Source organism: Micromesistius poutassou (genome assembly GCF_964030765.1).
Source record: "Micromesistius poutassou genome assembly, chromosome: 15".
Lineage (NCBI taxonomy): Eukaryota > Metazoa > Chordata > Actinopteri > Gadiformes > Gadidae > Micromesistius > Micromesistius poutassou.
In genome coordinates this window covers 8317046-8329170 of record NC_140285.1, presented here as the reverse complement: position 1 = coordinate 8329170, position 12125 = coordinate 8317046, and the positions used below count along the sequence as shown (strand labels likewise).

The following is a 12125-nucleotide window of genomic DNA, read 5'->3' as shown; positions in this document are numbered from 1 at the left end:
GAAAAATGTATCGACTAACTGCTGTAAGAAACTAAACACTGCGTTACTCTTGGTCGGCCATCTGAGGATCTGTTGCTTTCACATGGCTAACTGGTAAGATTGTTAGCACGCTCGCCTGTACAACGTGTCTAGAGCTAGCTCATGGTTTGCCTTGATATAATAACCAAAAACACATCTAAGGGGGTTTAAGCGACATTTCATGCATGTGACGACATTGTGGTAAATTACATTTCTATATATTAATATAAGATTTATACCAGATCGATAGCGACTCGGCTGACTGGATTACGCTAGCATACATTTTGACAACATAACGAGTTGTTAATGTTGCATGTTTATCAGTAGACTGAGTGATTTAGTTCACATGTTTACAAGTAGACAGATTGGTTTATGTTAAATGTTTATCAGTAGGCAGACTGGTTTAGGTTAAATGTTTATCAGTAGGCAGACTGGTCTAGGTTTTTCGATGTTTACATGTTTACCAGTAGACAGATTGGTTTAGGTTTCATTGTTTACCAGTAGACGGTTTGGTTTAGGTTACATTACATTACTAGTAGACTGATTGGTTTGTTCACATTGTGTACCAGTAGATCTCTAGCAGATCCCAATTGAATAACTTCAACATCTTGTTTTGTATTTGTATTTGCGTAGTTTATTGAAGTGTTTTTATTATCTTCTCATAAGGTTGACAACATAAACTATTGAGGTTATGTTGTAGTGTTAATATCAGGGTGGTGGACTGGTCAATTGTTACATTTGCAGGCGATCATATGAAAAGTACGGTTTGAAAACTATCTTTCTCTACTGTCTTTCTAGCATGTCCCATCTCCCTTCCAGTGACAGCGCATTGACTGCAGGAACATGAAGGTAAATAAATTGGCTCCAGAAAAGGGGGCTAAGGCTTCCCTGAAGTGGAGGAACACTAAGGCCCAACGCTGCAAAATTCCCGTGAACTCATCTGAACTCCTCTCGACTCCTGTTATGGTCAAAATGATCAAAGAACACCAAGCAGCAGTAAAGAAGAAACCCAAAGTGAAAAGGTTGAAAAAGAAAGCCAAGACCCTTTCTGGATCAAAGGAAAAGAAACACACTTTGGTTGAGTCTGAGAAGACGTATCCAAATACTAACGGGAGTTCGGAAGTTACAATGAACATTGAGGCTAATGACTGGCAAGAATGGAGTACCAATGGCAAGAGCACACCTGGGAATGGTGAGATGTCCGCAGATGGCGTAGAGACTGTGAGCTCCGGGCGCCTGGAGGGAGAGTCTTTTCATTACTGCGCAGAGAGAGATGAAGACCGGAATCATGCAGTGCTGGTCATGCAAAAGTCTCAGGTATACAAAGCATTATGAGACACAAAATCTGTAAAAAAAAAAAAAAAAAAAAAAAAAAAAAAAATGAACACTGCTTGATTTAGGTCACCATTCAAATTCTTGCATAATCTTGCATAACTTTTTGGCTGAATGAAACAAGTCAATTTAGCCGGTGCCTATTACATGCTAAAAACAACTGTGTGGTTTTGTCTCTTCTGCAGACACTGTGTTTCCGAGGAAAGTGCCTTTTGACCTGCCTGTACGGCCGCGTTGAGGTCATGGGGTTCACCATTGAAGAAGGCCAGCAGCCGTATCCCCTCTTCTCCCCGGCCTCTCACTGCCCGCTGACCGTCACTGCGCTGGGAAGCACAGATGATGCCCGGGACGAGGGGATGGAAGCCACGGCGATCCTCCGCAAGTATCTCACACCGGGTAACTACATGAAACCTCCTTAACCCATATCATGTGATACTACCTGGTAACCACATGAAACCTCTCTACACCCATATCATGTGATACTACCTGGTAACCACATGAAACCTCCCTACACCCATATCATGTGATACGACCTGGTAACCACATGCCCCTCTGACACCCATATGATGTTATACTACCTGGTTAAAACATGCACCTCATTCACCCTCCACCCAAGTCACAGAATACTATGTATTCCTTTTTACTATTCATGTACTATGCTATTCCTTCAACGTTTTACCCTCAAGCGGTTCCGGAGCATATGAGGATACATGGTTGTTAATGTGTTAAGATGGCATGAAGCGGGTTCGATTCCTTCAAGCTTCCTTTCACCACAGATCTTCATGGTCAACTTATAGACGTCCTCCCAAGCCTGTAGTAAACTGTGGCAGTTGCTGGCAGTTACTGTGGCAAGTGTTACTAGCTGTGGCACTTTTACGATATCTATTTAAACTTTTAAATATATTTATCAGGAAATGGAATGAATTCCGGGTCTGAAAGAATGTTATAAAAGTAAAATTATGTGTAAAGCTTGTGCTGCCTTACCATGTAACACAAGCAGGAAGCAGGCCACCTATTAACGGCCACGACAAAGCATTAAGGATTCAGGATATGTTCGAACCAACCAGCAAGGATCTACTGCAGATTGAGTTCATTTTATTTCAACACTGTATAACTAATATGTCTCTTTTATCCAGCATCACGCAAAAGGCTTTTGAGGAGAATAAACCTTAACTCATCTGTGATCCTTCTGGAGCCCATGGAGACCTCTCTGACCCGCTTCCTTTGTAGCTTCCCAGAGCTCAGTGAACTGTTCAGCCCCCCTGTGGTGAGTTCAGCCAGAGATACACCATATATCTTTTTAGAAGTTGTATCATTCCCATCATTATCAATCGTGTTAACCAGCTGGTTGGAGATGCTTCGTAGGGTGTGCTCCATATGGTGTTGTTCATATACTTATTTTTAGAGTTCACTAGAGTATGCCATGTTTAATGCATCAACATTTTGTTATGCACATACCCTTTACATGTTTGTTGTAGCACAGATGGTGTCCTGTAATGAGTTGGCAGAGCTACAAACCATCATAAAATCGTCCAATATCTCACACATTGTACGGTTATGCCCAGAAGAGAAATGGACTGTATGGACGAGGCTTGATCAAAGTTTGCTCTCCCTCCCGATTTGGTAGAGTGAGCTCATGTCGGCGGTGCTGGACACGCCCCTCAACGGGTTGGGTATGATCCCCCTGGTCAGTGAGGTGGAAGGCCTGGGGATGTCACACAGCTACAGAGAGGCCCTCAACACGGTGGTTAGCGCTTGCAGAGGTACATCCCATAATCCATTAATTGGTCTACTACACACACACACACTAAAAGCTCCTCTATAGGGTCTATGCAGAGGTACATCACATAATCCATCAATTGGTCTACTAGACACTAAAGGGCTCTTCACGCGTAACGTGAACGTGAACGTGTAGCCGTGAACGTTTATGGTCCTGCGTCGGATTTTAGTGAGCGGACCAGTCACAGCCCTTGCGGGTGCGTCGCCTCGACGGAAGGTTACAATTTTTGGGAGGCGCATGTCAGGCCATTGCGGTGGACGCAAGGAGGGTCCGCAAGGACGTAAGGGGTCCGTAACCCCCTTGCTTTGCGTGAATGTGGGACCATAAAGAGCCCTTAAGTGCTCCTCTATACGGTCTATGCAGAGGTACATCACATAATCCATCAATTGGTCTACTACACACTAAAAGCTCCTCTATAGGGTCTATGCAGCGGTACATCACATAATCCATCAATTGGTCTACTACAGACTAAGGGCTCATCTCTAGGGTCTATTCACACAACAACCCTTTTTTCTTTCTTTCCAGGAGACGGGGATGGTTGCGTGGTGGTCCTTGTATGTGGAACTAAGAATGTAGGGAAGTCCACATTCATCCGAGTCCTCCTCAATACATTGCTCAATCAGTAAGTATTCATTTCAATGATGTATTTAACTGATTATTTATCCAAGTATTATGTATGATGTCTGTATCAGACAATATCCCTGATTAACCACATTTCACACAGACATGTTGAATGTCCCTAAATAAGACCCTTGAAACAGAAAACTAAGTCTGAACTCTTCATTAAAATGTGGAAATGTGAACTGCACATTGGCCACTAGTGAATAATTCTGAATAGTTATTGACTTGGAATTGTTTTAATGCTGAACAGCTCATTGGTTCATGAGATCGTTGTAATAACTTGACATTTAGTTGTCAAGGTTTGACATTCAATAGCCTAATGGGATGCCTTGGCCCTTCCAGCACTACAGGTATAGATTACTTGGAGGGAGACCTGGGTCAGACCGAATTCACCCCATCAGGCTGCCTGTCCCTGTCTACCGTGACAGAGCCACTCTTGGGTATGCTGATGTCCATCTTCTCCAGGATGATTTTGGTTTGCACAAGTTTTTATGGCATAACCTATGAAGCAAATTGCCATGGACTGACTTAAGTGCTCTTTTTAAGGTCCTCCCTTCACACACCAGCGCACACCAGAACACATGATCTACTACGGTCAGTCGTCCTGCGACTCTGACCTGGACCGCTACCTGGAGTCCATCAAGTCCCTGTGGAGCAGGCGTTCCCAGAGCAGGGACACTCCCGTGGTCATCAACACCATGGGCTGGGTCAAAGGTCAGTGTCTGAGCGTTTTAAAATGCTCAGGCCTCGAGAGTTAAAGGTCCCATGACATGCCACCAGGTGTGGTGTGACGGATAGATGAGCAACGTTTGCTATCTATCCAGCGCACATCTAGGTGGACACGCCCACCTGTGATGTCATAACTGACAGATTTTCAAAACGGCTTGTAACGGCTAATCACACCACACCTGGTGGCATGTCATGGGACCTTTTAAGATGTTCCTCCGGGTCGCATGTGCAAAACAAGAGGACCTATAACAACGCCCCGTCACTGGACGTCCCGCAGGTTTCGGCTTCCAGCTGCTGGTGGACATGCTCCGCCTGTTGCCCGTGTCCCACGTGGTCCAACTGGGCCACGGCGAGTCCATGCACTGTCCCACGCTCACGCCGGACCTCCTGCAGACAGCGCAGGGCTACCTCACCAAGCCCCCGGCGCACACGGCCATGGACGAGTTCACGGAGGGCCAGAGCCCCGCCCGGACCTTCACCCACCTGGCCGTGCAGTCCACCTTCCAGGGCGTGGGGCGCCAGGGAGCATCGTGAGTGGGCTGCGTCGTTACCGGCATGACCGCCCGCTGGGCTGCACCGTCAGGACAGCAATGATAATGGCAATGAAGAAAATACAAAATATGTGTTTATTTAGTGGCAGTGCCTGTGTTTGGTTGGAGCGTTTCGCTTATTTCTGAGTTGTAACTTGATTTTGTGATTTGATTTGAATGTGATTGCTGTTAAATATCGGAAGCTATTTCTTTGTGTTTTTAATGAATTAATTGTGATCTGTCACGATTAGCTTATTGAGTTCAGCTTATACGTGTTGGGTAAATATGTAATTAATTGTGCAGCCATTCCAGTAGAGTAAAGAAAAAAATGGTGATGAAAATCAATTCAATACTTTCACCACAAGGGGTCGCTTTAACCTCATCTCTCTTTAATCTCCCAGGAAACACCAGCGTAGCAATGAACTCCGAGAGCTCTCTCTGCTGGCCTACCTGAGTCAACTCCAAGAAGCTGACCAAGGGCCCGTTAGGCAGCTGCACTGCCTAACCCCCTACCAGGTACTGGACTGCTGCAACGGAAGATCCCTCTATGTCCTATAAAAAAACAGCAAGCTTTTGAACACTTGTACCCTACCACCCATACGATACTACAGTACATAACCCTTTAAAATTACCAATTTCACAGTAAGGCCGTAGGATTTTCATCTAGGCCTAGTTTTATAAAGATGAGGTCAAGAAATGTCAGACTAACTGGGATGGACAACCCAGTATCCTAGGTATTGCATCTTTCTTGACACTATATGCTGTCGGGATAAATAAATATAGATCATTTGACTTCATTTTAAATCGTTTTGTTAATTTTCACCTTGGTAAAGGTCCCTCACACAGCTGTGGCTATCGGTGTGACCCACTGCGAGGTGGCCCCCAGCCACGTGCTGTACGCCGCCAACGCCAGCCTGGTGGGGCTGTGCTGCCTGCCGGAGAAGGTGACGAGCCGGGGAGGCCCGGTGGTCCTCTCCCAGGCCCCCCTCTGCCCCTGTGTGGGCTTCGGTGAGTAGTAACCTGCCGGATCTTCACCGTGTACAATGAGCAGCTGTCCTCTCCATAACCAGTGTGCTGACCCACGCCATTTCAAGCTCTGTTTTGGGGGTGGGCGGGGATGACGTGACGTTTGAAACGTTGATCTTTTTGACCACGTGTAATGGTTGCCAGGTGTGCTCCGGGGCATCGACATGGCGCGAGGCCTGTACTTCCTACTCACCCCAGTGGACCCCTCCATCCTCCGCAACGTCAACTGTCTCCTCCTGGGGGCCATCACCCTGCCCTCCTGCATCCTCACAACACAGGTGAGCGACGCGCTGCCTTTAGCATTCTATGCACCTCCCGAAACCACATGAAGCATTTAAGTAAAGCAAAAATAAAAAGTCACGTTTTGCATGGTTGAATGAATGATAAACATGAAGAAACAAAAACATGTCATTGCGGTTAAATTTCCCCTGCCTCTGTTTCCAGTCTGGCTTCGAGGGAGAGAAGCCCTATGTCACCACGGACTACAGTTTTGATCTGACCGGAGCAGGGAAGATGCGTGTCTTCAAAGGCATTGTACGGCCCGGTCAAGTGGGGAAGTAGCGGCTGCAGAGGCACATCAGTTTGTTGATTCTCTATCCTTGTTTAAAGACTTGTTGCAGCAAGCTTCCACTTGTCAAAGCTGAGATTCTGATGAACTGAGGGAGTGGCTACTGTGAAAAGAAGGTCCATCATTGGTGGATCGTGGATTGCTCCCTCCTATCAATGGATGTCCCGACAAGTACTGTGGAGAGAACAAAAAGTGAAATGAATGACACTGGGTTCCCTTCTCCCTCCTTCAAGACAAAACATAAGCAAGCATTTACAGTTGAAGCTCTTATGTCATGTCATCGTCAATGGCATTCCAAGCAGAGACTTAATATTTGTTAATCATTAAAAGTGAAATTCCTTGTTTTTCAAACTTCTGTGATTTTATTGTCAGTGTGAAAGCGGTGAGCAGTCCAGACAGGGAAGTGTTGAGTGCTTGGTCACTCAAAGCATACAATTAAACCTCTGTGCTAAAATAGATGCTAAGTGGAACTCAAATTAAAAACCAAAATAACGACCACATAATATTATAGTAGTGAATATGGATAGGGTTTTGTCAAAGCCGCTTTCTCTGTGCTTGCACAGTACAAAGATTATGCGGGCTCAATTTAGCACCTCATTACCGAATGCTCTTGAGCATGAAATTAATTGTTTTTGCACCAATGTCAATTTTACCTTTATAGCTTTGGGCATTTGCATTCTACTACTTAATTTCATTATTTGGGGTGGAGGTGTAGAAAATACATAGATTATATTGATTAAATCGTGCATTTTCAAATTAACATTTTTATTTTTCTATTGTAGGAGTATGCTGTAAAATAAAGTCCCATCGCATCGGTGGGCAACATTTCACTTCTGTTACTTATTGAGCCATTTCTCACTACATTAGTGTGTCTGAAGAACACAGAAAGTAGATGACATTCTGCTCCTATCTCTGCTTAAGATCAAATCGAAACAACTTGGACCCTATAGTTACTACCAGCCGATGTTTATAAAAGGTAAACAATGTTATTTGCCTATAATCGAGTGGAACAAGGCAGTAGGTGGAAGCACCAAGAGCTTGGTCGTAAACATCCATTCATGCAGAGGAGAATTTCTCATTTGTTACGTGAACTATTTAAACATGCCCTGTATGTCCCTTCTCTGGCTTTGTTCGCTGTTGGTCCACCACTGTGTGTGTGTGTGTGTGTGTGTGTGTGTGTGTGTGTGTGTGTGTGTGTGTGTGTGTGTGTGTGTGTGTGTGTGTGTGTGTGTGTGTGTGTGTGTGTGTGTGTGTGTGTGTGTGTGTGTGTGTGTGTGTGTGTGTACACAGTCAAACAAGCAGAGCTACATTGTGGTTGTGTCATTGTTTTCACTTTCCCAGGATGGGCATTTTCCAATAGAGCTCATTGCGAATAAAGAGAGCCATCAACTCAAGTCTGAACATATTGGGAGCAAACACAGCCACACAATAGAGCAAATCACCATGGTTTGTAAAAAGGCTCCACAGTTATATATCAGAGGGCACAAAGTCATCTTTATTTTACATAGGAGGTATACTTTCTCCTGGTTTGTATGTAATCCAACTCCCAATTGGAAAAGTTATTTTTTATAATACACTTATTAACTATGCTGCTTTGACCACAGTATTTGAGATGATGACTGTGGTAAAAAGCTACTCCTGTGCAGGACTCGACTGTTTTGTTGGTCCGGGGAACATATTAGGCTTTAACTCATGTGGTGCTGCTGGCAGAAACAAAACGTGTTTTGATTGGATGGGAGGAGGAAGGGGGGCTGCTATTGAACTGTATCCAAGAAAGTATGAGGACCACCCATCTAACAGAAACAGATTCTGTGTGGTTTGTGTGTGTGTTTGTCAACACAGCGTTGTATAAGCTATTTACCTGGGGCCAGGAGTAAATCCAAGGTGCTGTGTGGCTGTCAGACAGGTTGGATTTACTCTTGCCCTAAGGTAAATAATAGCTTCCCTATGTTGTGTTGGGACATGTTTTGCATGTAATAACACATACACACACACACACACACACACACACACACACACACACACACACACACCAAAATGACTTAATTCAAGTTCAACTTGATCAAAATAAACTTAAAGTAATTAACAACTATTAAAAAAGATTTTTTGATATACTGGTTTATATATTCCACTTTTATTCTCTCTCGATGCTATCTAGGTCATCTCTTATTGCGTTGGTTTGCAGCATCCAGGGTTTGCAGATGTTTATACAATGAATACATCGAGACTTGGTGTCTTGGGCGCCCCTAGCGGCGACATGTTGCCATTGTCACAGAAACGGCGAGTCTTTGTAGATCCAGGTTGAGGTGGTCTGAATGAATGGAACAGAGCTGATGGTTGATTGTCAGCCGACATCGATCGAGGCAAGGCGGGGGAAATGTGACCAACTTTAAGAGAACGTTACTTAGAGTTGATGGCGGTAATTTAACTCGTGTCGTTGTGGTATGGAAGTAAAATATCTCCTGTTCCGTATTGAACACGTATTGGGATCTGGAACACGAACCTTTGCTAACAAAAAGATCCAGTGGACCTCGAGGAGATCTTCACACAGACTGCAGCAACAGGTCGTTATGTACTGCTTTGTCACGTTTAACATCATACAAACACTGACGCCGGCGAGGGGAATGCTAAATGTTACTTCTGTCAATAATTTAGTGCATTAATCGTGATCTGAGCTCCAATTTTCACAATTGACCCTACACATTCGACCAAAGAGGCTAACGAGTGTGAAACGAAGCTACAAGACAAGGACACAATTTGAGAAAAGCACAATGAAGACTTTAATGTGAAGGAATTCTCATTTACATCCGATCCACGACGAAGCAGACCTGTGTCGAGGAGCCTCCAGGAGGATCGCATGCTTAGATGGTTCCGAACAAGTGGACCATGAATTCAGTTCTCCACAAATCACCCCCGAGGAGTTGGCTTGGTCTAAAACTACGACTCAGTAAGTAATATTGTGTGACATGTATGGCGTTGTATTCGTTTTGTCTGTTTAAATGGTGTTGGGTCTATTCTATTCAACGATCGGATTTCACGGGACAATTGGTCACATGGGCATTGTAGGTTATGGAGGCTGGTCCGGGACAGATAGAGCCGTTTCAATTTCATTAACATACATAAACAATACATTATCTTCCCATCCCATCAGTTGAGTGGCTGGATTAAAGCGTAAGAATGGGGCTCTATGTTGGTTGGACTCATTTACACTCTAGACATCGTGAATCCAAATCTCAAATGGAGTTGGGACATTTAAAATGGGCAACATTGTCCCTCATTTTCAGACACAACATAACACACAGGCCTACATTTTTCCACTCAAACAAACCCTGCCCTACATATTGGTTGCAATCTCTCAAAATAAAACCTAACGATGCCACAAGCGACTATACATGAATGTCTGAGGCTAGTGTGCCAGCAACATTACCCATTGCCTTGCGATGAAGTTCACTTATACGCTGTCACACCCTTCACATTGCCACAGTGTGGTCAGCCAATGTGTACATACAGTAAGCAAGGTCAGCATGGAGTTAACGCTGAGCAGCCTAATTAGCAGAGTCTGGAACACCTCAGTGTTCCAGGCCAGCAGTCCTAAGCCTGTCTTAAACACACTAGTCTAATCTGAGAGCAGATGTCTTGTCTGGATTCTCTCCAGCAAAAGCATAAATGGGGGATATATTTTTGACGGATTATGAATATGGTGTTAATATGTCAGGCCTTTCACTATCTTTTTTTTTTGCACTTAAGTGAAGACATTTCATATTAAAACAAATCCCATTAACTATCCAACTCGACATGGATTGGAAATGGACCGCTCACGGTGCATCTAAAACCTGACTGACACATGGCTGCAAAGCCCCAGTTAGTCTTCCTCCTATAATCTGAGTGGAAGGCCTGGCCCATTGCTCGTAACCATTTAAACTTCCTTCTTCAGAATATCTCCCTTTGTTCCACCTTTTTCTTTCCTACCATAATTTCCTTCTTTCGTCTTTTACTTTCTGTGTTTTCCTGTTGGTAGTCTGGTCTGGAGTGAGTTCTGCTTCTTTGCCTCTCCCCATTGACTTTTACTGCTCAGTAGCTAGTCAAAGCATGTCTGTTTCTGTCCTATTGCTGAATAGTTGTGTGACTCTGCTTTCATTTCCATTCTCATTACATGCGGTAGATATTATAGCCGGATTCTCGATCATAAGATGACATGGAGTGAATTGAACGGTGTGTCTTGGTTTTTCCACAAAAACGTCAGGTTAGCTAGAAAACAATATTCACGTCACCTACCTTTTTTTTTTTTCTTTTTTTTTTTTAAAGCAAGCAATCTTTCTAACCAAACAATTGTACCACTCCCTCCGTAAAAACTTAAGAAATATTAATAAGGATTGCTCAGCTATGCTCATAGAATTTCTTTGAAATCACAGAATATTTAAAGGTCCCATGGCATGCTATTTTTTGGATGCTTTAATATAGGTGTTAGTGGGCCCCTAATACAGTACTCGAAGACGTTCAAGAAATTCAGCCTTGGTGCAGAGTTACAGCCACTACAAGCTAGTCCCACAATGAGCTCTCCACAATCGTGTCGTTTTTAGAGGCGGGTCAAGGTGGAGGGTGGAAGTGTGGCCCTGAGCAGCTTGCAGCCACGGTACCATGCGCTAGTGTTTACAGTGGAACACTGAACACTCTGGGTGCTCCGGCGGGAGTCCTGGAGCTCTGTATCTAAATAATATCATATTATATTTAGATATCTATATAATATAATATATATTATCATGGTCAAAAGCTGTTTGCGCCTCCGGATGATATTATGAATCTCAATCTCAAGGAGAAGGGGATTGTTGCCCGCGATTGTTGCCCGGGGTTGTCTGCGTCGGGTTGGTTGAGAAGGAATTGGGAACCGCGACATGGAGGAGAAAAGGATTGTTGCCCAGGATTGTCCGTCAGAGCCCCACTGCTCACTGGTTCCCAATTCCTTCTCAACCAACCCGACGCAGTCTTTTCACCAAATGGGAGCTTTATGCAAGCTTGCGTTATTGTGTTGCGTGTTATGCGACATGACACCAACAGCAGAACGGTTATCCAAATAACAAAGAACACTTGTGTTACAGTGTGTGTATTCACACACACACATGTGGCGCTCGCACGGTCCTAGCTCATTGTCTCATTGGCGGGCCAAATTCTCTGGGCGGGCCAAGCAGAGAAAGGGGAGGTAACCTGGTCCCATATGATGTCATACAGGACCGGAAGCCAAATCGAAGCTTTTCAGCAATCCTTTTTTCAAAGACGGAGTAAGATAGCTACTTCTCGATAGGGAGGCTAGGGGAACTCAACTTAATGTTAGAAAACCTCATAAAGTGAAATTTTCATGCCATGGGACCTTTAAATTTGAATATCAATGCCTCTTTTGGCTTATATTGAGTACATTGACCCAGACTGTAAATCAGTGGCTTCCACACCCCTCTGCAAAGTAATTTCCAATGTTGCCCCTCAACCATGAAGTAATCCGATAAAACATACGCTCACAGCTGGAGGC

At 44.2% G+C, this 12125-nt stretch overlaps 1 protein-coding gene across 2 annotated transcripts; it reads left to right on the top strand.

Moving 5' to 3' along the window:
* Positions 1-18: 18 nt before the first annotated feature.
* nol9 (nucleolar protein 9) lies at positions 19-7312 on the top strand. Of its 2 annotated transcripts, none has more exons than XM_084479906.1 (13): positions 19-93; positions 817-1335; positions 1536-1746; positions 2487-2617; positions 2978-3113; positions 3656-3752; positions 4094-4191; positions 4298-4465; positions 4758-5010; positions 5412-5526; positions 5844-6018; positions 6181-6314; positions 6481-7312. In XM_084479906.1, the coding sequence occupies exons 2-13, from the start codon at positions 862-864 to the stop codon at positions 6595-6597; spliced, it is 2109 nt and encodes a 702-aa protein (XP_084336032.1). In that variant the 5' UTR covers positions 19-93; positions 817-861; the 3' UTR covers positions 6598-7312. The 2 variants fall into 2 exon arrangements, with proteins under 2 accessions (XP_084336032.1, XP_084336031.1); XM_084479905.1 differs by lacking the exon at positions 19-93 and adding an exon at positions 94-219.
* The last annotated feature ends 4813 nt before the right edge of the window (positions 7313-12125 follow it).

What these genes read in the sequence shown, in the direction of transcription:
- nol9 (XM_084479906.1), top strand. Translation starts at nt 862, where the DNA reads ATGAAGGTAAATAAATTGGCTCCAGAAAAGGGGGCTAAGGCTTCCCTG. An exon ending in TGGTCATGCAAAAGTCTCAG is followed by an intron (nt 1,336 to 1,535) that starts GTATACAAAGCA and finishes TCTCTTCTGCAG; the next exon opens with ACACTGTGTTTCCGAGGAAA. An exon ending in CCGCAAGTATCTCACACCGG is followed by an intron (nt 1,747 to 2,486) that starts GTAACTACATGA and finishes TCTTTTATCCAG; the next exon opens with CATCACGCAAAAGGCTTTTG.